General features: G+C 44.2%; 1 protein-coding gene across 1 annotated transcript in view; it reads right to left on the reverse strand.

The window, feature by feature from the left end:
* The window catches only part of tafa5l (TAFA chemokine like family member 5, like), a 46,229-nt gene extending 25,523 nt beyond the window's left edge, over positions 1-20,706 (reverse strand). The window contains exons 1-3 of the mRNA XM_076276017.1: positions 20,547-20,706; positions 19,271-20,001; positions 6,815-6,964 (exon numbers count right to left, since the gene is read on the reverse strand). Of these exons, the coding sequence (XP_076132132.1) occupies positions 6,815-6,964; positions 19,271-19,367 (247 nt within the window). The 5' untranslated portion in view covers positions 19,368-20,001; positions 20,547-20,706. The remainder of the gene's footprint in view (positions 1-6,814; positions 6,965-19,270; positions 20,002-20,546) is intronic.
* Between the last annotated feature and the right edge of the window lie 3,038 nt (positions 20,707-23,744).

Consider the following 23,744-nt stretch of genomic DNA (forward strand, 5'->3'; position numbering starts at 1 on the left):
CTGTGTTGTTTTCAACACATTCGTTTTAAGAGTGTACACCATACATAACTTTATGGTTTTGTGGTTTTATCTGGTCTTCAATGTATGCTATATTCTGCTTCTAGCTCCTTTACAAAGAGATTGTTGCTAAAACAAACTTCATCCAAAAAGCAGTTCAGTTTAATGCTGTAGTGTTTCCTATCATGCATAGTCTATATATACAGTCTATGCTGTCATGTAACATCCTGACTGATTGCAGTTCACTCCAAATAGGTCACGTATAACACCCTTTTTGCAGTTCCTTCATCAGAGTGTGTGTGAGATGAAAAATATCTTCAATAAAATGGCTCAGGGATGGCACGTTCATGGTTCGACATCACAGCAATATTTCCGCAGCCCGCTCTGTTGCATCAGCAGTGTGTAATGGAACATAGCGCGGGATGCGCCCATGGCTACAGTCTGTGTGTGTGTGTGTGTGTGTGTGTGTGTGTGTGTGTGTGTGTGTGTGTACTCAGTGAAGTACTCATGCTTTCCCATGATTCAACACAACTCTCATTATTTACTGGGCTTTTGGTCCTGCACCCTGAGTGTGACAGCTAGCGTTAGCGCTCAGCCCTCACGGGTGGAAATATCATCTTACTTTCAATGCAGAGCAGTGGGATATGTTATGACATTTTCTTTCCCTAAGAGAAACCCATTTATCGGCTGACATTAGTCTCCTGGCCGATAAGGTGTGAGCGTTTGACGCATCTTCAGAAGGCTGAGAGGGAGAACCCCCCCCCCCCCCTCCTCACCCCAAGCCACCCCTCTCCTCCCTTATTGTGCCTGCTTTTAGTAAATGGGGTAAACACCGTATGGTGATTGAAAGGAGTGGAGAACTGGTACAGGGATCCCCATTAGTAAACAGTGATGCACAAGCCTCTCAAAGTCATCATCAGCTGACACCAGAGAGGCACGGATAAAGTGTGTCTGCAGCAATCCCTACAGATTCCTCTTGTGTCTGGATGAGTGGCTTTTCAAAGACTTAAATCAACAGTGAAGTGTTGCACCCCAACTTGTCCTCTCTCCACTGACGTGGTGTGCTTCCAGAGGGAGTTTAAACAAAAGAAAAGGAACTGTTTTTTATCAAGGCGTTCATACATCTTTGCTTATGAGTTATATAAAAGCTAAGAGAGAGAGAGAGAGAAAGCTAGCCAGGAAGCACATTCAAACAAAACAATGAAGAAAACAAACAAACAATACTTAAAAATACACACAATGAGACACACTCTCTCTCTCTCTCTCACACACACACACAAACACAGAGACAGAGAGAGAGAGAGACATGCACACGAACAAGTCGGAACCATGGGAAAAGCAGTAACTAAGAGACAGTATGTAATCTGCAACATTACACACTGCCCTCGGTGTTACAGGCAAACTTTTCAACCGCCGCCCTGAGTGCCATTCAGCCACACATACATATATACCGGTATATATGTGTGTGTGTGCATGGGCATGAACATGAGTGTGTGTGTGTGTGTGTGTGTGTGTGTGTGTGTGGGAGCTTGGCTTGATGTCACACGTGGGGATGACTGAGTCCGGAGACAGGGGAGTTGTCGTGGCAGCGGCCTTCGGAGCCAGCTCTCTTCTCACCTCCCTCCCAGAGACCTCGAGCCATCTGTCTCACTCACTCAGCCCCCCCCCCCCCCACACACACACACCCACCCACCTCCAGTTCCTCAACACCCCCCAGCCCCAGCCAACGCCAACCATCCAGGGCTTCAGTCCTCACCTTGGGACGGCATGGATGCAGCGCAAGCATTGGCCAAGAAGAGTAGAAAAAAAAGAGGAGAGGGGGAGAGAATGAAAAGACATGCAGCATTAAAAGCAGAGGAAAAGGGAGGGAGGAGAGGGAGGGAGAAGAGGGAGAGAGAAAGAGTGAATCATAGAGAGAGAGGGACATGGAGAAGAAAGAGAGAGTGGGTGATGGAGAGCGGGAGCTGAGAGAGGGAGCGAGAGACGAGTAGGTGGAGGAGAGGGAAAGAAAGTAAAGAAATCTTTTTCTGCCAGGAAGGCCAGTAACGGAATTATTTTCTTCACAAGTTGGAGGTTATACAGCCATACCGTTCTTTATACATTAACACATATAGTGCAGCCTGAACAAGGGAAAAATGCCCACCTTTACTTTTAAAAAAACATCAGCTAAATGACCAGACCCAAATGTAGCAACTGCAACTGTCCAACATCTTCAGCCATTGCTGTGTGCCGCTGCACTATTAAAACCAATGTGTTGAAAACAACAAAACTTGTATTGATGTAACACATCTCCGTGTCCAGATAGGGACAAAACAAGTTTGTGTTGCTTTCTTTTTTTTATTTGTTACACAAAATGTGTTGCATTGAAAACAACACAACTTGTGTTGTCTGTTCAACACACATCCGTGTCCAGATAGGGACAACACATTTGTTTTAAGGGTGTGGGGGACCCCACTCTGTGGCTGTGCTGATTTGATTTCCCGAAGCCATATTTGGTTGCGTCTGAGAAAACAGTGCAGCACCTCCGTTGTCCTCATTTCATGAATCCACTGATTCCCACCAGGACCACTTCTGATACGAAATGATTCATAGCGACGTGAATGGTGCGGCGCATTCGAACGACCACGTTTAGAGTAAGATAATGACAAGAGTGGACACAGCTGCAGCAGAGGCCTGGTGCAGCCCCAGTTTCAATCACTTTTCTTCCCCGCCATTTTGGAAACAACAACAGGTTTTGTTGTTTGGTGAGAGAGGAGAGGAGAGACTTTGCAGACCGAATGACTGATGGGTTTTTATTTTCTCTGGCTTCAGCCTGCTATCATTTGTCCATTTTATGTTGGCGGCTTCTAGTTCCAGCTCAGACTTAATAATGGAACGCCTATTAATGAACCATAAAAGTAGTAGGAGAAAAGCCAGTAATAATCAATTACCCAGAACAGTGATTATAGGTCTCTCGTGGGTTAATTAGAATCATAAGAGCTATGAAGGAAAAAACACGCTGAAACCACCAAAATGACAAAAAAAAAAGATGTCCAACAGATGAGGTTCTATCATCACCCTGTCGCTAGCAGAGAGTGTGACAGCTCACAGGAAGCATGGCCTAAAAACAGTCATTAGACCACACTAACAGCACCAAAAGAGCTCTGCACCTGCAATTATAGCTATCAGGTACATTACACTTAAAATCACCAAAACCTTTCCCCAAACACACCCCTACAGATATGGGAAAGCACACACACAGACACACACACACACACACACATACACACATACATACACACACCAAACACACAGTGAGTCCAGAAGATAAGGTGCCTCAATAATCAAAACCCCTCTTCACCTCCAATTCTTGCTATCATCTGTGTTGCCCTGTACCTCTGAGCCAACCACCACAAACAAACACACACACACACACACACACACACACACACACACACACACACACACACACACACACACACACACACACATGCACACAATGCACAGAACAGCGCAGCATCCTACAGAGCAGCGGCATGAATGAAACATGAGGATGTTATTACAATAATAACAGTTATCTGTTGCATCTCCCACCACCTCAGCTCACCGACTTATTCAAAAACTCAATGCACTTTCTCTCATAGACACAGACACACACACACACACACACACACACACACACACACACAAACACACACGCATGCACACACCACATCTACATACCACACATCAACACAATGGGACAGAGTATCAGTGAGAGACTGGTGGGTATAACAAAAAATGCAAAATGAGTCTGCAGCTGAACACACTGACATACAGACACACACACACACACACACACACACACACACACACACACACACACACACACACACACACACACACACACACAGCGACCAAGAGAGGACACCCAGCCGTGTCAGAACAGGTGGACACATCACGGCCCTTATGTCTAACAACCAGCGACTGCTGGCCAAGAAACTGACACACAACCGTGGGACCGCGACATGGGGAATTAGCACAGATGAGGGAATGTGTTATGACATGGCTGTAAACACTTCAGCATTGCAGTTGATGTAACAACATTCGTTTTTCACGTGGCATTTCTTAAAACATATTTTCCCCCCAATGCGCCTCATATTTTATTCATTCAACAAAGTGAATGTGTTGAGTAAGGTCCAGATTTACAGATGTGATAAATACTTCTATTTTCGATCCAGCCCTTTTTTTCATTTGCGTCGTGTGGAGGAGGGTGAGCGGTGGCTCAGGCAGCGTCGGCACACTCACAGTCTATCTCAACTGGGGCTGCTTGTCATGGTGGCTTGGGCTCTGGAAGAGATTGCATCCCATGGTGGAAGGGTTAGAGGAGTGTGTGTGTGTGTGTGCGTGTGTGTGTGTGTGTGTGTGTGTGTGTGTGTGTGTGTGTGTGTGTGTGTGTGCATGTGTGTGTGTGTGTGCGTGTGTGTGTCAGGGGGTCTGAGGGGCTGCCTCAGTAATAGAGAGAGAGAGAGCAAGAGAGAGTGAGACAAAAAAGAGAGAGAGATGCAACAAAAGAGTGGGTGGAACAGAAGGAAATAAAGAGGGGGGAGAGAGAGAGAGAAAGAGAAAGGAGAGATACAAACATGCAGGAAGAGAAAGCGATGGAGAGAAAAAGAAAGTGAGAGAGGAGGCAGACAGAGAGAGAACTATAGAGAGAGAAGGAGTGAGGGGAAGAGAGAGAGGAGTGAGAGAGAGGCACACAGGCAGAGGAGGTAAGGGGGGGGGGGGTGTAGTCACCACAGACATCACAGTCAGACACAGCTGACCGGAGGCATATGAGCTTCATGAGAGAGAAGACAGAGTTGCACTTCCCAACAGAATGCACTAAATCATATGCTGAAATCAGACAGCCTCCCTTCAGCAAATTCATACAGATCCTACACAAATGAGGCAACATTGCCATATACTCTCTGACAAAACAAGAACTTGGCCACTCAGGCTGCCAAATTTGTAGCAGCCTGCCATAACCTGAAGGATAGCCAGTGAGGCCACACATACCAAAAATGTTTGGGATTATTATTTGAATTGTGTTTCTGTGGTTCTACCTTAATGTAACATCAATTTTGTCCACGTATTTGTCCGTTTTTAAAAAATGTGTGTGTGTGTACATGTGCTTTGGCAACGATGTTACTGTGACGATCATGCAAATAAAGCTTTATTGAATTGAATTGGATAGAATTGAAGACAAAGAGGCAAAAGAGTAAGAGTAGAGGATAGAGAGACAAAGAGGAGACAGAAGTAAGAGAGAGGGAATATAAGAAAGAAGAAAGAGAAGATACAAGAGACAGGAGAGAAAAGTGAGGGTGAATACAAGAGAGAAGAGAGGGAGACGAGAGGAGAGATAAGGGAGGAGTGGGAGAGGGGGAATACAAGAAAGAGTAAAGAGAGAGAGAAGAGAGAGGTTGAAACAAGAGAGTGGGGATGGACTGAGGCAAGATATGAGAGAGACGAGAGAGAGGGGGGTGCAAGAGAAAGAGAGAGAGAGAGAGAGAGTAGAGATGGACTGAGGCAAGATATGAAAGAGAGAGAAGAGAGATAAGAGAAGAGGATGAAAACAGAGAGAGAGCGGAGGGAAAGGAGAGAGAGGAGGGAAAGGAGAGAGAGGAGGAAAAGGAGAAAGAGAGGAGGGAAAGGAGAAAGAGAGGAGGGAAAGGAGAGAGAGGAGGGAAAGGAGAAAGAGAGGAGGGAAAGGAGAAAGAGAGGAGGGAAAGGAGAGAGACTGAGGCAAGATATGAGAGACAGGGGAGGAGTACAAGAGAGAGGAGAGAGGAGAGGAGAAAGAGTGACACAAGAGAATGTGAGAGGAGAGAGAGGAGAGGAGAAAGAGTGACACAAGAGAATGTGAGAGGAGAGAGAGGAGAGGAGAAAGAGTGACACAAGAGGATGTGAGAGGAGAGAGAGGAGAGGAGAAAGAGTGACACAAGAGGATGTGAGAGGAGAGAGAGGAGAGGAGAAAGAGTGACACAAGAGGATGTGAGAGGAGAGAGAGGAGAGGAGAAAGAGTGACACAAGAGGATGAGAGAAGAACACAAACAAGCACAGACAAGCAGAGGAGAACGTAATGAGGTGTCCCAGTCACCCCCAGCAAGGACACAACATGTCAGCACTAACACACACACACACACACACACACACACACACACACACACACACACACACACACACACACACACACACACACACACACACACACACACACACACTATGACCAAATGATGTGAGATGAGTGAGATGATGAATAGAGTAGAGTGAGAGGACAGAGCAGGGCAGCGAGGTGAGGCCAGTCCTTCAGCATGAGGAGACTCTCATAAACAGTAAAACAGTAAAAAAGGGCTTTGCATAGGTAGACAAAGATGAAGTATCACAGCTGCCGCCGACGACAACACACAGTCAGACACAAAAGACACGGCAGCGATATGAAGGAGATTAAACAGAGAAAAAGATAGACAGGATAACGTGACGGAGGAAAGAGATGTGACATGAATCCACAAGACAGAGAAATACAGAAAGACAGAGACAGACACAGAGAGAAAGAGAGAAAGAGAGAGAGAGATAGATAGACTTCTTAAATAAACCTTCTTATATCTTTGATGGTTTTACACATCATCAAAACACCAATACATATCATATCAGCCCACATTACCTTCTATAACACCAGCTTATCTGAGCCATTAAAGGTATCTATTATGCGAGCGAGAGCGAGAGAGACAGAGAGAGAGAGAGAGAGAGAGAGAGAGAGAGAGAGAGAGAGAGAGTTGGAGTGGACGGGAAGACAAAGGAGAGTACAAGGCATAGTTACCGTCAACGCAGGCAGGCCGGGCACGGGTGGTGCCGGCGATCTGGCCTCTCCTGCAGGCACAGCGGGCAGTTTGACGGGCAATGGTGCGCCGCGGCTGGCTCATGTCCCTGTTCAGCATTACAATCTCACAGGTGCCCACCGCCAACTGCCCTGTGGAGGGAGAGAGAGAGAGAAGGAAGAGGAAACACACACACACACACACACACACACACACACACACACACACACACACACACACACACACACACACACACACACACAAACACAAAGGAAAACATACACAAGCAAACACACACACACGGAGAAACACACACACAAACACACAGTTGTTCATATTAGATCACTTTTGAGGAAGCAACGAGCATGTAAAGCTAAAAAAGTAATAAAATACAGATAGAAAATAAAACAATACAAACTAAACACTACAATCATGCCATGACATCAACTGAATGATAGCCTGGAGATTCCAGACCCTGGTAATCTAGAAAGATTAAGGGTCTGGCCACAAATCATGTAGTGGCCCAACTCGCAAGGCGGCACCAAGCGTGATTTTGAAAATCTCACTGCATGCAATTGGATAACACAACACGACCAACGTTTGCTGACTGATTCCGGACTTTGACGCAATTGGATAACACTATGACTGTCATCTGTTTAGCTCGCCTCTGGCCCACCTATATCAGATACACCGATGTGATTGGCCCCCCGCGATACAAGTGGCAAAAGTAACATGCATCATTACTCATTGCCAGAGTGTCTCGCAGAGACAATTCAAATTGTGCTCTTGCGAGAACTCTGGAGTTTCCAGGGTAACTCAATGATACAGTGTATAGTAAATCTATTCACTATGAATATTCTACCCATATTACCCATGAGAGATAGGCCTATGTTTGGGCATTGCTATAATTACGCAACATGACACGAGTAGGAGTGGTGTTGCAAAAGATAACGGCATGGCTGTGGTTCGGCCGTAGGTGATTACAGTCGTGGCGATATCCATTATCAACACCACGACCACAAGTGTCATATTGCCTTTATACAGCAGTTCCATTACCAAATAATTTAGTTTAAGACACAACATTGTGTTTTTTGTGTTGTTTATTTTGATTTTTGTTAGTTCATCCCAGAGCTGTTAGCCAAGAAAAGACCACCTTTCTCAAGTCCAAGACCAGGACTAGTCGGTGACCAAGTTAAAAAGAATTCCTTACGCCACTCACTTACCTATGTAAAGATGTTCTGTGGTGTTACAAACATTGTATATCTACTTTTTACACAATCAGGTCATACTGTTATAGTATTTTTATTCACTTAAAAGTTTCGGAAGGCATTCTATAATTAGGTGGCTAATGTCCAGCAACAAACCCAGCCATTATAGATGGACAAAATTAAACATTTATTTTTCTGAACTTTGCCACTTAATCAATTATTTTGTTTTAGATTTGTAATTCAGATAAAAAAACAAAAAAAAAACTTCTGAGACCACAAAAAGGCGTCTCAAGTCCGGACCTGAGTCCAAGGCCGAACTTGAGTACTACAGCCCTGGTTCATTTCTGCCCATAAAAATAGTTCCAATCTTAGCCTTGGCGTTTCCCGTTGCTGAGCAACGCAAAACAACTCAAGAGCCAAGCTCAGTGAGAAGCTCTACTGTATGCGCTTGTGTACACAGTAATTTATATAGCCTTGTCGATACATCTCATATTAAATATTAAACATTCCCCTACTCTTTATTTATTCAATTTTTTCTCTCAAATGTGATGTTATAAAATCGCTGCTCTCTCGCTTTGAATGAATGCAATGTTTGCATTATCTCACCACAAGAATCCACCATCTTGCATCCAATTTAACTTGTTCATCCTTTCTTTTGGCAGGACTTATAAACAGCTGGAGAATCTTTTCCAGTCTAACAAGCAAGTAATTTAAATGGTAATAATGGTGATTTATAATCCTAATTAATCTTTTCTGATGCCAGTGCGAGGCCCGCAGAGATGAAGCGATCAAGAGAAATCTTTAGCCCAGTAATAACGCTGGCGGAAGAAACAGCAGTGAATCACAAGTGAGCATTTCGAACTCAGATTAGAGCAAATTCAATGTCTCAAGGTTACTCAAGCTTGAGGAGCAGAAAGTCTTGCCTCTTTCTCTCTCTCTCTACTCCTCTCGCTCTCTGTCTGTCTCTCTTCATCTCTCTTTCACCCCTCTGCCTCTCTTTCTCGAGTTCTCCTGATGAGCTCTGATGAAGATTATAATGTTGGCTCACCCTTTTTCCTGCAGTCCCTCTCCCCTCCATTGTTTCAACCTTACAAGACAAAAGGTGATCTAAGAGGTGAGGATTTAGCTGCTCAGCCACAACCTGGTAATGGCATATCATCATTGGCATTATGCAGACCAGACGACAGCCAGAGATGGTCATTACTGCTGTTACTGCCCGAAAGCTACTCATTAGAACCGACAGAAACAAAACAGACTGCATTAAATGCCAGACACCATAAAAGAGAGACAAAAAAACTCTGTGAAATGGTCTGCAGAGTTTACATAACCCGTCGCCCTCAAAATACACATGACAAATCCAAAGAATTGGAGAGTTGTTTCGGCGTGTGGATGTGGGCGCGCGAAGACACAACCTTGGGGTGAAGTCGCAGCCCTTTGCTCACCCTGTTCAAAGCCGTCCTCCCAACAATGACACATGAGGCTTCATCTATTTTAAGCTATCTGCCTGCGCTCGGGAACAACACCTGGTGCTGTCACTGCTTTTCTAATGGCTAACCATGATGAAATACCTTCAGCAGTAGGGGGGTATTACAATATGAGAAGAATGCATCATTAATGAAAAGACCACTGAAGCGCAGACACAGTACTAGAAGAGGAGAAAAAAGAGGAAGTAGAAGTATAGGAATAGGAGGAAGACGTAGAACAAGACCTTTGATCCAGAACAAGCCTGGAATTGAGATAAGGTTATTAAGCCCCGTCACCTCCACTGGAGTGCTCCTCTCATTTCAGTTCATTCCATTCAATCCATTTCATGTTGGCAACTTCACCTCCTACTGCAGCCTCCCAGTTACACTTCCTGCTCGTTGTCTTCTGTTGCCAGCTGTGTGTGCGTGAGTGTGTGTGTCTATGTGAGTACGCGCACACATGTGTGTGTCTGTGTGTGTATGTGTGTGTGTGTGTGTGTGTGTGTGTGTGTCCTTTATGTGCTTTTGGCCAGCTGTGCCATTAGATATCAATTGCCATCCAATGATGTTTCAACAGCAAACAGATGAATGGGTTGAATGAGATAAGGCCTGGAAACAAATGGTGGTAGCTGTGGTGGCGGAACTAGAGGGCATGTGTATGTGTGTGAGTGACTGTGTGTGTGTGTGTGTGTGTGTGTGTCTGTGTTGAGGGGGTCACAGACTATGAGCACAACACGCCCTCAGCTATGACAGCCTGTCCATCAGGCGGTGTCAGCCTAATGGACGTGACAGGGGTTTCTCCTGACCGCTGTGGGTCGCGTGAGGGCTCTCTGGCTCAGCTCAGCTCGGCTGCAGCTGGAGGGGGCCAGCTCTGCACACAAGCCAGGGCAAAGAGCAGCCGCTCAGAGCAGAGAGTGAGTGTGTACCCTCTTTTCTATCTCTGTCGTCCATACACTCAAACACACACACATATGCACAGACACACACAATCAGACATACACATGCATACATGGGTACATATACACACACTGCACGTGCATATACACACATAGACACATACACACAAAATGGATGTGAAGTTATTTCACATTTCACAAGGGTCCAATGTGCCCATTTTGGTTAAAGGATTCTGGGGCGAAGCTACAGGTAGTAAGGCAGTTATCTCTCAGTCAGAAAGAGAGAAAAAAAAGAGAGAGAGAGAGAGAGAGAAGAGGGGGGTGGGAGATGAGAGATTTATCTCTACCTCCAGGCTCAGCGATACCAGGCAGGGTCCCCTCAGCCAACACCAGCGCGCGAGAGAGAGATCTCTATTGTGACTGCATCATTCACACAGAGGTAATCTCCCTCGGCCTCCACGCAAACCACTCGAGCATGTAGGAGCCAAGCCCACAGACAGCCAACACTCACTCTCAGACCCATCAGGAGCCTTGTAATGCAATTACGAGTTCTTCATGGGTCCTGCTCGTGCCTAGATCCGCCATTTTCCACACAAAGAACCATTTTAGCGACAAAGACCGTTTTTCAAAGCTGAAATCGGCAATAAAGTGAATGGGCATACGGCTCTTCTGTCAAAGACCTTCCCAGAACTGTCCATAATAGGAACGTCTGTGAAAGTTGGAGTGAAAGAGTTAGAGGTTCTTTTAGGACAAAGCAAAGCGCCATTTAGTACGCTGATAAACACCTGAATTTGAAGAGCGTGCGGAGACTTTTAACTACTGTAGCGCAGGTGCAGAGTTGAAGGCCAAGAAGGAGTCTTCGAGTGAGGCAATGAGTGAGTGATTGAGTGACTGTCAGTGTGTGTGTGTGTGTGTGTGTGTGTGTGTTTGTGTGCTTGTGTTTGTCTGCTGTCTGTCGGAAGATGCAAATGTAGCCTTCAGTTGAGAGGTGAGTGAGAGAGACACACACAATGAGCACCAAAGGTGCACAGGCGACGTGAATGAAATTCACAATGAAGGAGCAGTGAAATGTAAGGGCCTCATTCTGTAGAGGCTCCAGCCCACTTGCTAGTGCCTTGGGATCTTCTAGAAGTTTCATTCCAACAAATGCATCTTCAGTGCAGTTTCAGGGCCTGCTCAGGCTATTTGAAATGCATCAAAGCAAGAGTGAGCAAAGGCCTTTAGCAACAAGGTCAAAGACTTGATACCCAGTTAGCACTGATAAAATGTCATGTATTGTGCAGAGAATGCCTTTGGTTGAAGTATCTGCTAAATGAATAAAGGTAATATATAGTATAATATAGTACCATATAGTAGTATGCCAATAGTATGCCATAATCATCTGAAAAGCTGTCAGGTCAGACTCTGATCCACAGCTGAGTCCTGAACTGAGCTGAGATGTCTTGGCATGGGCGTCGAATGGTTTGGGCTTGAAAAAAGGATTTGGCAAAATGTCTTTGGCTTGAACAACTCTGAATGATGACTTCTAAATTGTACTAAAATACATTATTTAGAATACTAAGTGCTCACTGACTGTTCACATGTCAAGTGTGTTGTAGAGCACGTATAGCAAATATCTTAATAAATGACACATTTTGCTGAAATGTGGAAAACATGAAATAATCAAAAAGTTTAATGAGGTTCATTGTTAAACTGAATCCTGTCATTTGGCTGTTAACACATTGCTGCCATGCCTACCAGCTATCATTTCACTGCTCAGTTTTTTTTATATTCCATTCTTTATATCAAATGTTCTGTAGCACATAAAAATATATGTTAGCTATTGAATTTCCCAACGTTTCTCTGCATGTTCAATGGAACATGTCCTTATGGTTGCTGCATTAATGGGGTAGAATAGCATACCCAGGTGTAGCAGTGGACCAAGCCAGACACAGAACTGCGTGTTTTTTTGTTCAGAAGTGCATGACCCTTAGCCCTCCATGCCAGTTCACATACAACAGCGCAGAATAAATAAAATAGGCCATTAGGGACAATATGGAATCATTTCATATCCAAATAAAATCCCTCATAGATGATAACATGTTATCATGTATGAAGAGACCAACTAATTATTTACAAAATGCACTGAGTATGGAGACTGCCAGTGGTAGTGAAGAATATGAGTAGGCCTCTAGACTCACTGCACACTTGCAACAAGACCTTCCTGCTCATGGGCGGACTGGCCATCTGTCATACCGGGCATTTTCCCGGTGGGCCGACGCACCTTTTGGGCTGATATAGGCTATATAATTATTTTGCCCAACGATCGGCCCACAGAAAGAACAATCAGCGGCCCATTGGTTACATTTTCATATTGACACTGGAATGATCCAATAACAGCTCACGTCAGGCCCCACCCCTCCAATTTTGGCTCAGAGCCAGGATTCTGTGAGCGCATCAAAAGTTAATCTAAGTTGCCTACACGAAATTGCGGCGGTTGCCGGTAGGCCTAGTGACAATTGTGCAAAATTAACACTAATGTAGAAGCTTCAAAAATACAATATTGCAAGTAGGCTAGCATATGTCAGCAACATGTTGAAGTTCGACAGTGCAGGTGGTGGAGAGTGCGAGCGAGCCTAGTTAAGGCTACATGATAAGAACTCAGTGGTGGAGCAGGTAGGCTATGTATGCCATGCTGACGCCTGACGATGATGAGTATGATGACTTATTAATTGCGATAATGTAATGATATGGTAATAATAACATAGTAAGGTCGTGCTGTGATTATAATAACAATAGCGCAACTTAAATTTTCTAAATTAATGATTTGCAAACCTGGACGTCAAAAGAGTGTCAAATCGACGTTAATTGATTCAGTTGAGTTTAATCCGTTTCCGTCAGATGGCCAAAATTCAACATCGATTGCATGAGTGGTGGTTGGTCTCTCAAAGTAGATAAGGTGTCTATCTTGGAAGGGTTATCATAGTAAAGATGGGCTAAAAAACTGTAGACTGACAGAAATGTAGGCTACAAAACGTCAAGTCATGCACAAGTCAACTATAACCTATATAATATGCTATACTGTTCCAAAATGCTTGCAGCTATACTGTTCCAAAATGTACCAGCAATGTAGGTACAGTAGGCAGTATATACAGGAATAAAATATTTCCAGCAACAGCCCTGTTTATTTTGTGTTGTTTCAGTTGTCCTACAGTGATAACTGGTATACATTACATTAATGTCTACAACAATCTGTGTAATTTAACTCTTTACACATAGGCTTCAGTAATTTTTTGGTGCTGCTGTCAATTGAGCATTGTATAGTTTAAATGCAGCCTATTGGATAATTTGAAATGATACTTTGAATTCAAGCAGAAATTCTTTAATAATTGCTTGTATAGCCTACTTGAATATGGAGATCATGTGCTCCATGGCTACCTCTGATCAGTCAGAGTGATAGCCAATGAGGCCTACATCACTTTCAGTGCTCCATGACAGTGTATTTAAGGGTAATGCAAAGATTTTGTATTTAATTAGGCGTGCCCGAGTGATTTGAGGGCCGCTTGGGCCAAATATGCCAGGCAGGGCTCCAGACTAACTTTTTGCACTGGTGCGCCTAACTTTTTTTCTTAGGTGCACCAGCACAAAAGTTAGGTGCACCCACATTTTCAACCACATCGCATTTAACACCGCAGCAGGTTCACATTTTTCCCTTAATTACTGTCCTATATAGGTTGTCCTATGACTTATGATTTACAATTCTACAAGAAAAGTAACTTAATGAAGTGTTGGTGCTTTAAGTGCTTCACTGAGCTGAAATTTAAACTTAAAACATCTCAAGATGTATTAAATAAAAATAACAGTGAGTAAATTAACAGTGCACGTCTTTTAAGGGCTTCAAACTGCACATCTCATGGCTCAATGTTTTACATAGCCTACTATCCTTCATGATCTTTAGGCCTTGGCTAAACCAGCTCGCCATGCTAGCATCTTCCATAAAAATGTATTTGAGCACAATTTAAAGAGATGTTCCAAGTAGCCTGGGGGATTTTTATGTGATTTTGCAATGATGATTGCAATAATCATTTAACAGCCCCACAATGCAATTTACTTTTTAATTTTAGTATTTTTAAATTTTCAATAAGAACATGGCTAATGCAGTAACGAAATGGTAGGCCTATTATTATAGGCTATTCCAATGACTTGCCATGCTCGATCTAAATGTGTCCATTCAATTCACCGTACACAATGACCACTGTATACATGCAGGGAATATTCGGGCTTTAAATGTAGCAGCGATATTCGGTTTGCGCCAAATACCGGATTAAATTGATTGATGACATCAGAATGAGTTTACACAACTAGCGCGCAAAACGAATATTGCTGTTGAAAACCGGGTTACTCCCTGCATGTAACTGCGGTCAATGACGCACTCCTTTTTGGCGATATCTGTATCTCTGTCGTTCGGTCGTTGTATGCATTGTTCGCAATTTTAAGACGTCTTTTCATCTGCAATGACTCCTATAAATTTGGAGCAAGTGGCATTCCTGTACGTCGGGTTTACGTTCAAACTATTTTTCTGGTGAATAATTATTTCGGACTGAACTTGGTGAAGGGAAGTTTCACTAGGCCTATCATAGGCAACGACAAACTTGATCATCATCTCGGGCTCGTCTGATCGGTTTGCTGCTGCCAGCCGCTGAAAGGCAGTGGGGAGAGGGGACATTTATCTCGGCCTATGTGACCACACTGTAATGCAACTAACTACATCCACTCTGTTTATCTGACGGGTCTCGGACCTCCCTCTCTCTCTCTGCAGCACACGCATTTTCAAATTTACGCACAGGCACTGGGCCACGGCCAATCAGAGGGGAGGTCCCGCCCTTCACTATCTGTGATTTGTTTAAACCACGATATTGGCCAAATATGTGTCTGTTATTGAACCAAAGGTAGAGTTTCAATGCAGACACTTTTTCCTCTCGAATAGCTGGTCGCACCGGTGCGACATCCGATTTTTCTTAGTCGCACTTTTCAAAAATTAGGTCGCATATGCGACCAAATTGGTCGCACTCTGGAGCCCTGATGCCAGGGCCGATTTTTGGTCCCAGTCCGCCCCTGTTCCTGCTGTTAGCATTTTCTGCATTAGGCCTACTTAAGCTAGTGTCACTATGATTTGACAACTGTGGCGAAAATATATGCTGTGTGAGATTCTCCTGAGCTTTGTTTTGTGTGACTACAATTGCAACACAGTCCGACTATTTCACCCAAACTGGAAATGTCCAAACAGATAACTATGCCTTTCTTCTGATTATTTCCAGGATGGGCTGAGCTTAGCTCCTGGACTCCTGGAGTTGTTAACAAAAAGTTGCTCAAAAGCCTGTCTTAACCATTAATTTGCCAAAAGTAGGCCTAGCCTACACGGCATGCATAATAATGATAACCAGTTTGAAATCATACATTCCCATTAAAGCTAGTGCTTGTATGCCAACACGGATGTTTAGCTCCAGTGGAAGTGGTGCTAGCGCTAAGCCCGCTCCAGGAATGCCTTCAGTGGCTGTCGAGGGCTCGCTGTCTCGCCACCTGCTCCCACTCCTGGGGCTTCGTAACAAAGAAATGTCCCGGGCCAGGCAGGCGGCCGTGAATTGCGCCTTGACAGCACTCCCACAATGCACTGCCATCCGTCATGCGTGCGACAGGAAATCAAAGCGCGGTTGCGTGTCCGTGTGTGTGCCACTGGGCCTCGGTCCACCCAGATGGATGACCTGTCATCGCTCTTAACGCTGCCAGTTTATTCAACAATAAATTTGAAAATGTCAAAGGGCTCCCAGAGTGCCTGCTCCACTTCTGCAAGTATGACACAACTCGCAGTCACCCCCTCCCCTTTACCATCACCACCACCACCACCACAAACACACTCTCACACACATCATCACGTGAGCTACTTCATGAAATGGGACGCTACATACCGGTATGTGTGTGCATGCATGTGGACGAGTCTCTAAGTGGGCGACTACATTTGAAATTCAGCTGTAGGCCTACTGTACGTGCAGCTGTGTGTAACAGACGCAATAAGATATAATACTTAAAAAATGTGGTACACTGTAACTTCAAATCTGAAAGCTCTCAAATCCTCCTTACAGCACCGCTCCAGCAATTACGTCCTCTGGTCAGACGGGGGAGAAAACCTTGCTGCAGGGCTTTGCGAGGGAGGTGTGTTTTTGTGTGTAAGCAGCAGCAGCAGCAGACAAGTGGAGATGCAAAGGCCAGGAATAGATTTGCGTACATGTCAGGAGAGAGAAACGCGCACTGGGGCATGAAGCACCGCTGTGAAATTAAAATGTTTCTGCAGCTTCTTTTTTTTCTTAAACAAATGAGTAATCCCTTCTGTCGCCTACAGCCAAATTCTGTCGTGGAGTGGAGAAGGAATTTTAATATGACTTCTGACAATGGGATTTAATCTAGTAAATCTCTGTCTTATCGCTAGCCTATTATTTTCTTTGTGCACCATTGATGAAACCGTTCCTGAGATTATCAATGATGAATTCACTAAAACACTATTATATTAGCCGCCAGGCTAAGGCCTGAGGGGTCTCCATAATTAAATCTAGCGACTAAAAGCACAAGAGCGGCAGATACCCTATTTCCTAGGTATAGTATTTCCTGCCAATCAGCCAATCGTGTGCAGCCTCTCCAAATCTGTCACATCATCACCCCCTTCATTCACCATCGCACTGGATTAATTTAGGCCTACCATCCAAACACAACGTGGTTCGATAAATTGGCTGTTAAACCTATTGTTTTCTCCAGCCCTTTGCTTGAGTGTGTGGGTGGGTTTCACCTTAAGGTCAAGGCCTTGGTCAGACCTAGCAAATTTTTTTATTTCCTGTTAACTTCCAACAGTTATAAACCTCAGGTGAAAGGTCAGGAGAATTGATTAACATTTTTGATCAGGGTCACGTCTAGCACAATGGATGCAGCGAGCCATAGAAAGTGCAACAAGCAAACACAATAAACAATTGCTTTGATGATCGTCCATTTTTAAAAGGTTTCAGATGATGACTCTGGGAGCAGTTGTTCGAAGCAAATTGCACCAATTGCGGGCACAACGCCATGCCATGATAAAACAGTGTTTCTATTCAGAGGCCCTAGGCTTTGACCATGGGCCAGAAAATGACAGCTGCTTCTCTTTGCTTGACTACAGTGGTGCTGGATAACCGGAGCACAGAGCAACAGCAGACATCCTTCCCGTACTCAGCTGTCATGCCAATGTAGGGTTAGAAGATAAAAAATGATTCGTTTTTTATCACCATATAAAGTCACTGGTGCAGAACATAGAATTTGCTTTTACCTGCCACAACCGTCAAATTAAAAGATTTATAAAATTTCTGATATCTTTATTGTGGAACCTCCATTGTCTTACTTACACATGAGTTGGTAGGACTCATGCAGGACATGAGAGGGAAGAGGACAGTGTACTGTACATCACACGGCTGACTGTGATGTGTCATTATGCATTTATCCTATTCTCACTCAATTATACCAGGCCCTTCATGCTGCATTGCATTATATCAGTCCTTGTAGTTTTGCCATTTTAGTCTATTTTATTTTCTGTGAGTGGTTACTCAGTATGCTTTGACTGCAGCACAGATGATAAGTACATGATCTGGCAAGCAATCTCTTCCATCCTCAGAGTAACTAAAGAGCTGATCAGAACTGGAGAAAAAAACAACAGGAGCAGCTTTTTTTTTTTTTGGGGGGGGGGGGGGTAAGTCTTTTTTTGCAGTCGAAACACTGAATGCATCGAGATGACAGTTTCTTTCTGGCCCTGCCCCATTTCACCTCCCATAAGACACCAATTACTTCCAGCGAGTGGATGCACATTTGGTGCTGTTTATTTTCTACTGAACTTTGAAATCCTTTGTCATCCACCCCCCTCCCCCCTCCCCAGTTTGAAGCAGGCTGAACGAACACTGACTCACGGATCACATGTACGTACGAACGAGCACTTATCAAACCCAGCAGCTTTAAAAGGGGTCTTGGTCAGGGCTTTTACAGTTTGCGCCACACCGAGCACCCATCACAAAGATACAAATCATCTTAGAAGTCCTTCGCTCGGTGTGTGTTAGGGTGAAATGGTCAAGCAGAGTGAGTGCACGGCTGACAGCAGATTTGCTGCATTAGGCTACTGTAGAAGACTGGGTAACAGTGCAGCAGCAGCAGCAGCCACAGACCTGATATTTCAAGTCTCCTCACTGTCTGCTTTTAGATGCTGGGTATACACAGAAACACAAGCAAGCAGGCAGGCAGGCACTCTCTCTCTCTCTCTCTCTCACACACACACACTCTCTCTCTCCCTCTCTCTTTTAACAGAGACACAGAGAGGGAGGGAGAGGTTCAGGGTATTGTTGAGCATGATACTCCAAGTGGATTGAACTTATTACCTGAATGAAGGATGTTCTGGGGTGCCCTGGAGGCCGGCTCTCATGCCAGTGACAATGTGACATTTCATTAGCCAGTCGCATGATTTTTGCCCTTCATAATTATCCTGGGGTATTCATAGCACTTCTAATCCATTCAAAACATTTCTGTGTGATAATTTCCTTTCATTATACCCACTCTTACAGGATGTAATTTGTACTGGAGACGTGAATAAATCGACCTGCATGCTTGAAAGTAACCTATTGTAATGCGCTGCATTTTGTTCAGGGAACGCAGCTAAAATTTTAATGATGTGACAATCTTACACACTGTTGGGCATCAGTAATTACCAATACAACTGCGTGTCTTAAGATCTTCGAGGAACTGTAAGCGTAAAACGTAAGGGTGGCTTTAATGGACTGAAAAAAAAGCACTGAGCTCAAACGATATAGGGAGCCCTTAAAGTAATAGGTATTAAACAATACAGCACTTGCCTTCTTTTAGGAGGTGAGAGTAGATAACCCACAGTAACAGTAGGCAGCATAGTGACGCTCCACCACCGGCACAGAGCGCCCTCATTCCCGACTGCATTCTTTTCCTGTCCGCTGTATTCCTTCAGCCCACCTCAACGGAGCTTAATTACAAAAAACACACAGCTAGTTCCATTCAGTTGGCGGAATCCGGCACAATAACAGTATTATTCCCCTTCGGTCACTTGTGATCATTCGTCATTTTGCGCATAACTTTAAAGACTTTGTAAGCAAAGCGAGGGATGAAGGACAGCGCAAGCCGAGCGGCTGGGAAAATGTAAAATCTTCATCCTAAAGAGGACTTCAGTTAGGACCTGTGGTGGGTAGCCTATTTTCCCAAGACGCCCCGAGCAGCACTGATTAAAAACCTGATGATGGACAGTAACCTTGCCTTTGGATGACGCCAGTGAGGCAAACGATGAACTCTTATCGATTTGAGGGATAAGTGCCGCACAACAAACGCGGGGAGACAATCCCTCTCAAAGGTAGATTATCCTTCGCGACCGAAGAGGTCTGACCCTTAAAATACGCGATTTATAGGTAAACAATCTTCAGATACATGTGAACAATCCTGCCCCAGGGGACTGGTTCGTGGGGGTGAGGTCCTCCGTTTCCTGCAGACAGACTCAGCAACTCCGCTATGGTTCACGACAGCCCTCCCGTGTTTGCAACCTTTTTATCTCACATCGCTAACTCTGCCATGAAAAAAGAAAAACAAAATAAGTATTCAAATTCAAATAAAAATACGCTACTGTGCGTATATGAGCATTTCAGACATATTATGTTCACCGTGTTTATTGGACGGCCAACACACAGGAGCAGCTATAACACACACACTAGTGGTCCTCTGTAGCCGGGTGTAGGAACATGAAAAGCAAAATAAACTTCCAAGCTATTCGACAGGATAGCACACTATCTGAGGTGAATCTGAAAATAACAAACCATGACGCAACGTCCCATAGGCTACTGCACATTTATTTTAATCGGAATTAGGTAAGAAGGTGACATATTTCACCTACAACCAAGGAAACGTTGGCTGTTCTGAATACAAATTATATGCTAAAATAACGCGTTCGGATGAATTAAGCAATGCATTGTCTATGGGATGTAATGTTGTGAAAGGAGCGTCTGTGTCAGTTCAGTTTATTTTGAATCAGAATTGTTTTTTAATTGGTTATCAACACTACACTATTATGTGACATAGCTGAAGAAAAAATCCGAACAATTTGAATTTACCCACCTCATTTAGAAGTCTTACGGTGTTCTTTTTACAATGGTCTACTCCAGATTCACGATTTTCACTGTTGGGTAAAGCGATGGAGGCATGCCTCTTGTGAGGGATGAAGAGAAACGCGTCGTGTTTCCGACGCTTGGCTCAAACTTGATAGTTGCGCACCTCCTCTGCGGAATGCAACAGGAGCGTCTCTGTGTTCGAGGACGCAGCGTTCGCTGGCGTCCAATGCGCTATTTGCAATGTAATACTAAAGTCATACTTTATCGCCCCACTACGCGTTCTTCTCTCGTCAAAGTAAGCTCTGCATAAGTAGGTTAGGGTGGGGGCACCGACTTCAGTCAACCGTTGTGTCGTAGCCGGTTTGATTAGTCACTTCATGTGCTTATCAGGGTCTCTCTCTCTCTGGCAAAGCAGACTAGTTTCCCCTCAGTGACATAATGAAGGAAGCTTTGCCATTGAGCAATGCTCTCAACCTGAGGCTTTCATTCAGCAACACAAACCCAGATGGAGATGAACTAAAATTGAATTAACGTAATTTCATTTACATTATCATCCCTGACTTATTATGACTCAGGGGCCTGGGAAATAAATATAACCTATTATAGGGCACAAACCCACGTTAGGCAGCAGCATAAATATATCCCTTCTGTTGCATGCAGAGAATTTTCAGCCAGGGGGAGATACATGGAGATACAGGAAATGCAAAAAAAAGAAAAGATTATTAGGCAACTTCTGCTGGTTCTACGTCCCGCTCGGTAAGAAAGCCACAAGGCCAATGGGGGCGTCTTCTTTGCCATCTGTGTGGTCAATAAACCTGCTGTGTGTTGTGCGGCCTGTCAGATTTAGGGCTTTGCCAATGCCTCTCCATCTTCAGAATGACCATCATTAAATACTCCCCGCTCATTGAGCACCGTATCAGTGATTCACGCTCCCCTCCCCTCCCCCCACCATCCTAACCACACCTCGGGCAGATGGAGATCTCATCTCCCATGGAATGCTGAGCCACCATACATTTAATGACTTTGAGGAGAGCTTAATTATTGCTTCATAATGTGTGTGTGAGAGTTTTGATGCTTGTTCTAGGAGGACATGGGGGTACAGTCTCTCTAAATGGAAACTGTGTCCATTGCAGACATTTCTTCATGTATCATCTGTAAGATATAAGTGCTTGTCTGCAATCACCCCTCACTGAAAGTCATTCCAAAAAGTTACAACTTGCTTGGTAACTTAGATAATGAGACCATAAGAATGCTTCCTACAGCAGAGTGGACATTATATGCACATAATATTTTCAACATCACTGGGCATGACGCTGATACCATGAACCATAATTGCCCTCCCCCCCCCCCCATTCCTCTCACACTGTGTTCTTTTTTGGTCAGTGTGGCCTTTCTGTGACTCACTTGTGTCCTGAAGTGAGCAGCCCCACGTCTACGGGCAGCCGAGAGGGAAGGAGACACCTGCCCTCTCCAGATAAATCAGACCCACACAAGCACAAAACAAGCACAAAAATAGCAGTTTTTTTTTCCTCCCTCGCTCCCTCACATTCCAAATATGCCTGTCTGGCACACGAGTGGCCTCCTCTCCCCACTATAGCTTCATATGAAATGCAGAATATGGAGTCCCATTATAGTTCTATTGTCATCTGCCCGGGCGATGAAGAAATATGAATTTCCTTGTTGTTGTTTTCAGGTTCAGAAACCTGGCCTTGTGTGAGAAATATCATTATGCGTTTTCTATCCCCCCCCCCCCCCCCAAACAGAACGCACTATTTTCAATTAGATGTAATAAGCAATTTGGTGGTGATTAAATGGCTGTTAGACGGGCCATCTGTGTGGCCTATTATAAATATGATAATTCAAAGTCCTCTGCATTATTCAGTTTTATACAAAATGGCAGTCATTCAGAGGGAATGCTTGGATGTCTGTTTGGGGAGAGGGTGCAGAAAATTGATCTCATCTATTCGAGGAGGTCATAATGACAGCCAATGAGGAAGGAACCACAATAAACAACCATAGGGGAAGACAGATAGGGTTTTAGCTGAGTTTCTCATAAAAACATAGGCACCAGTTAAAATATCTGACACATTTCACAAACATTCACTCTTGAAACAAACTACTGTTACACATTCACTCGCACACTGTTTTAAAGCTTATTCTCATATAAGGTCAAAACAAACAATGTTTTGTCGGCCACAAGCACAACAATGTTACAGCCCAAGAAATCACCACATACGGATTACTCAGTGTGCCAATAGAGCCTTCCTCAGTATAGCAAAACATTATATTTCAGTTTTATCGTGCTTATTTTCTGCCCCTGGAATGCTAATCAATAATGCAGAATCAAATCAATTAGTAACGACGTTGTCTGTATGCGGACTGAGCCATAAAGATATTTTACAGACCGATAAAAAGTTAGTGTGCGGCAGCGTTACGCCATATGGCTTCGCTTGCACGCTTTACGGCCCCCTGAGTAGCCACGGGGCCTCGTTGGCTCGGGGGCTGTGGGGATCAGGTTTTTACTGCACGGAGTGACAGGCAGGGGTCTCACAATCATCGCTGCTAATCAGAGGATGCCTCTAGTTCCAGCAGTCTTGAGCTACGCTTTCAAGTATGACAGGAGAAGCATACGGGTGAACGGGGAGTTCTTAACAAACCATGTAGTCATGTTGCCATCGGGTGTGATCGACATACTGAAGCTACTGTGTAAGAACCTCACTGGGTTTTATTTTTCTTCCTGTGTGGCCTTATATCTCTAGAGGTCACTGGGTTTTATTTTTTTTCTTGTGTGGCATATCTCAAGAGCTCACTGGGTACACTGGGTCCTTATTTTTATTTCTGGAAATCAGTTGGAGGCATTTGTGTTTGGAAGGCGCCTCTTTGGGTAATGACAGAGACCGTTAAGGTTGGTGGCTAAGAGAATTGCTGCGGTCTTATCTTGTGTCTGCTGACTGTGGCATTAGTCAAAACAGTCCCAGCTGTCTCTCTCTCATCTTTTCTTTGGGAAATTAACTTTTAATCTCAACTCTGTCGTAGAGGGGAGGAAAACATGATGTATCACATTTAGTGCTTTTCAATTTACCTCCAAGCCAAGGGTTCACTTATATCCCTCGCTGAGCAAAGGACAGAAACAACTTTGAAGAATGGGCTTTGATTAGTATTGTTTAATGTGTTTTTTTCCCCTCATTCCAAGAACGCAGTGGAG

The sequence above is a fragment of the Alosa pseudoharengus genome, unplaced genomic scaffold (genome assembly GCF_046254945.1).
Source record: "Alosa pseudoharengus isolate Yale_2024_CS ecotype anadromous, Long Island Sound unplaced genomic scaffold, YU_APseudo_1.1 YU_APseudo_1.1_scf_9, whole genome shotgun sequence".
NCBI classification, from domain to species: domain Eukaryota; kingdom Metazoa; phylum Chordata; class Actinopteri; order Clupeiformes; family Clupeidae; genus Alosa; species Alosa pseudoharengus.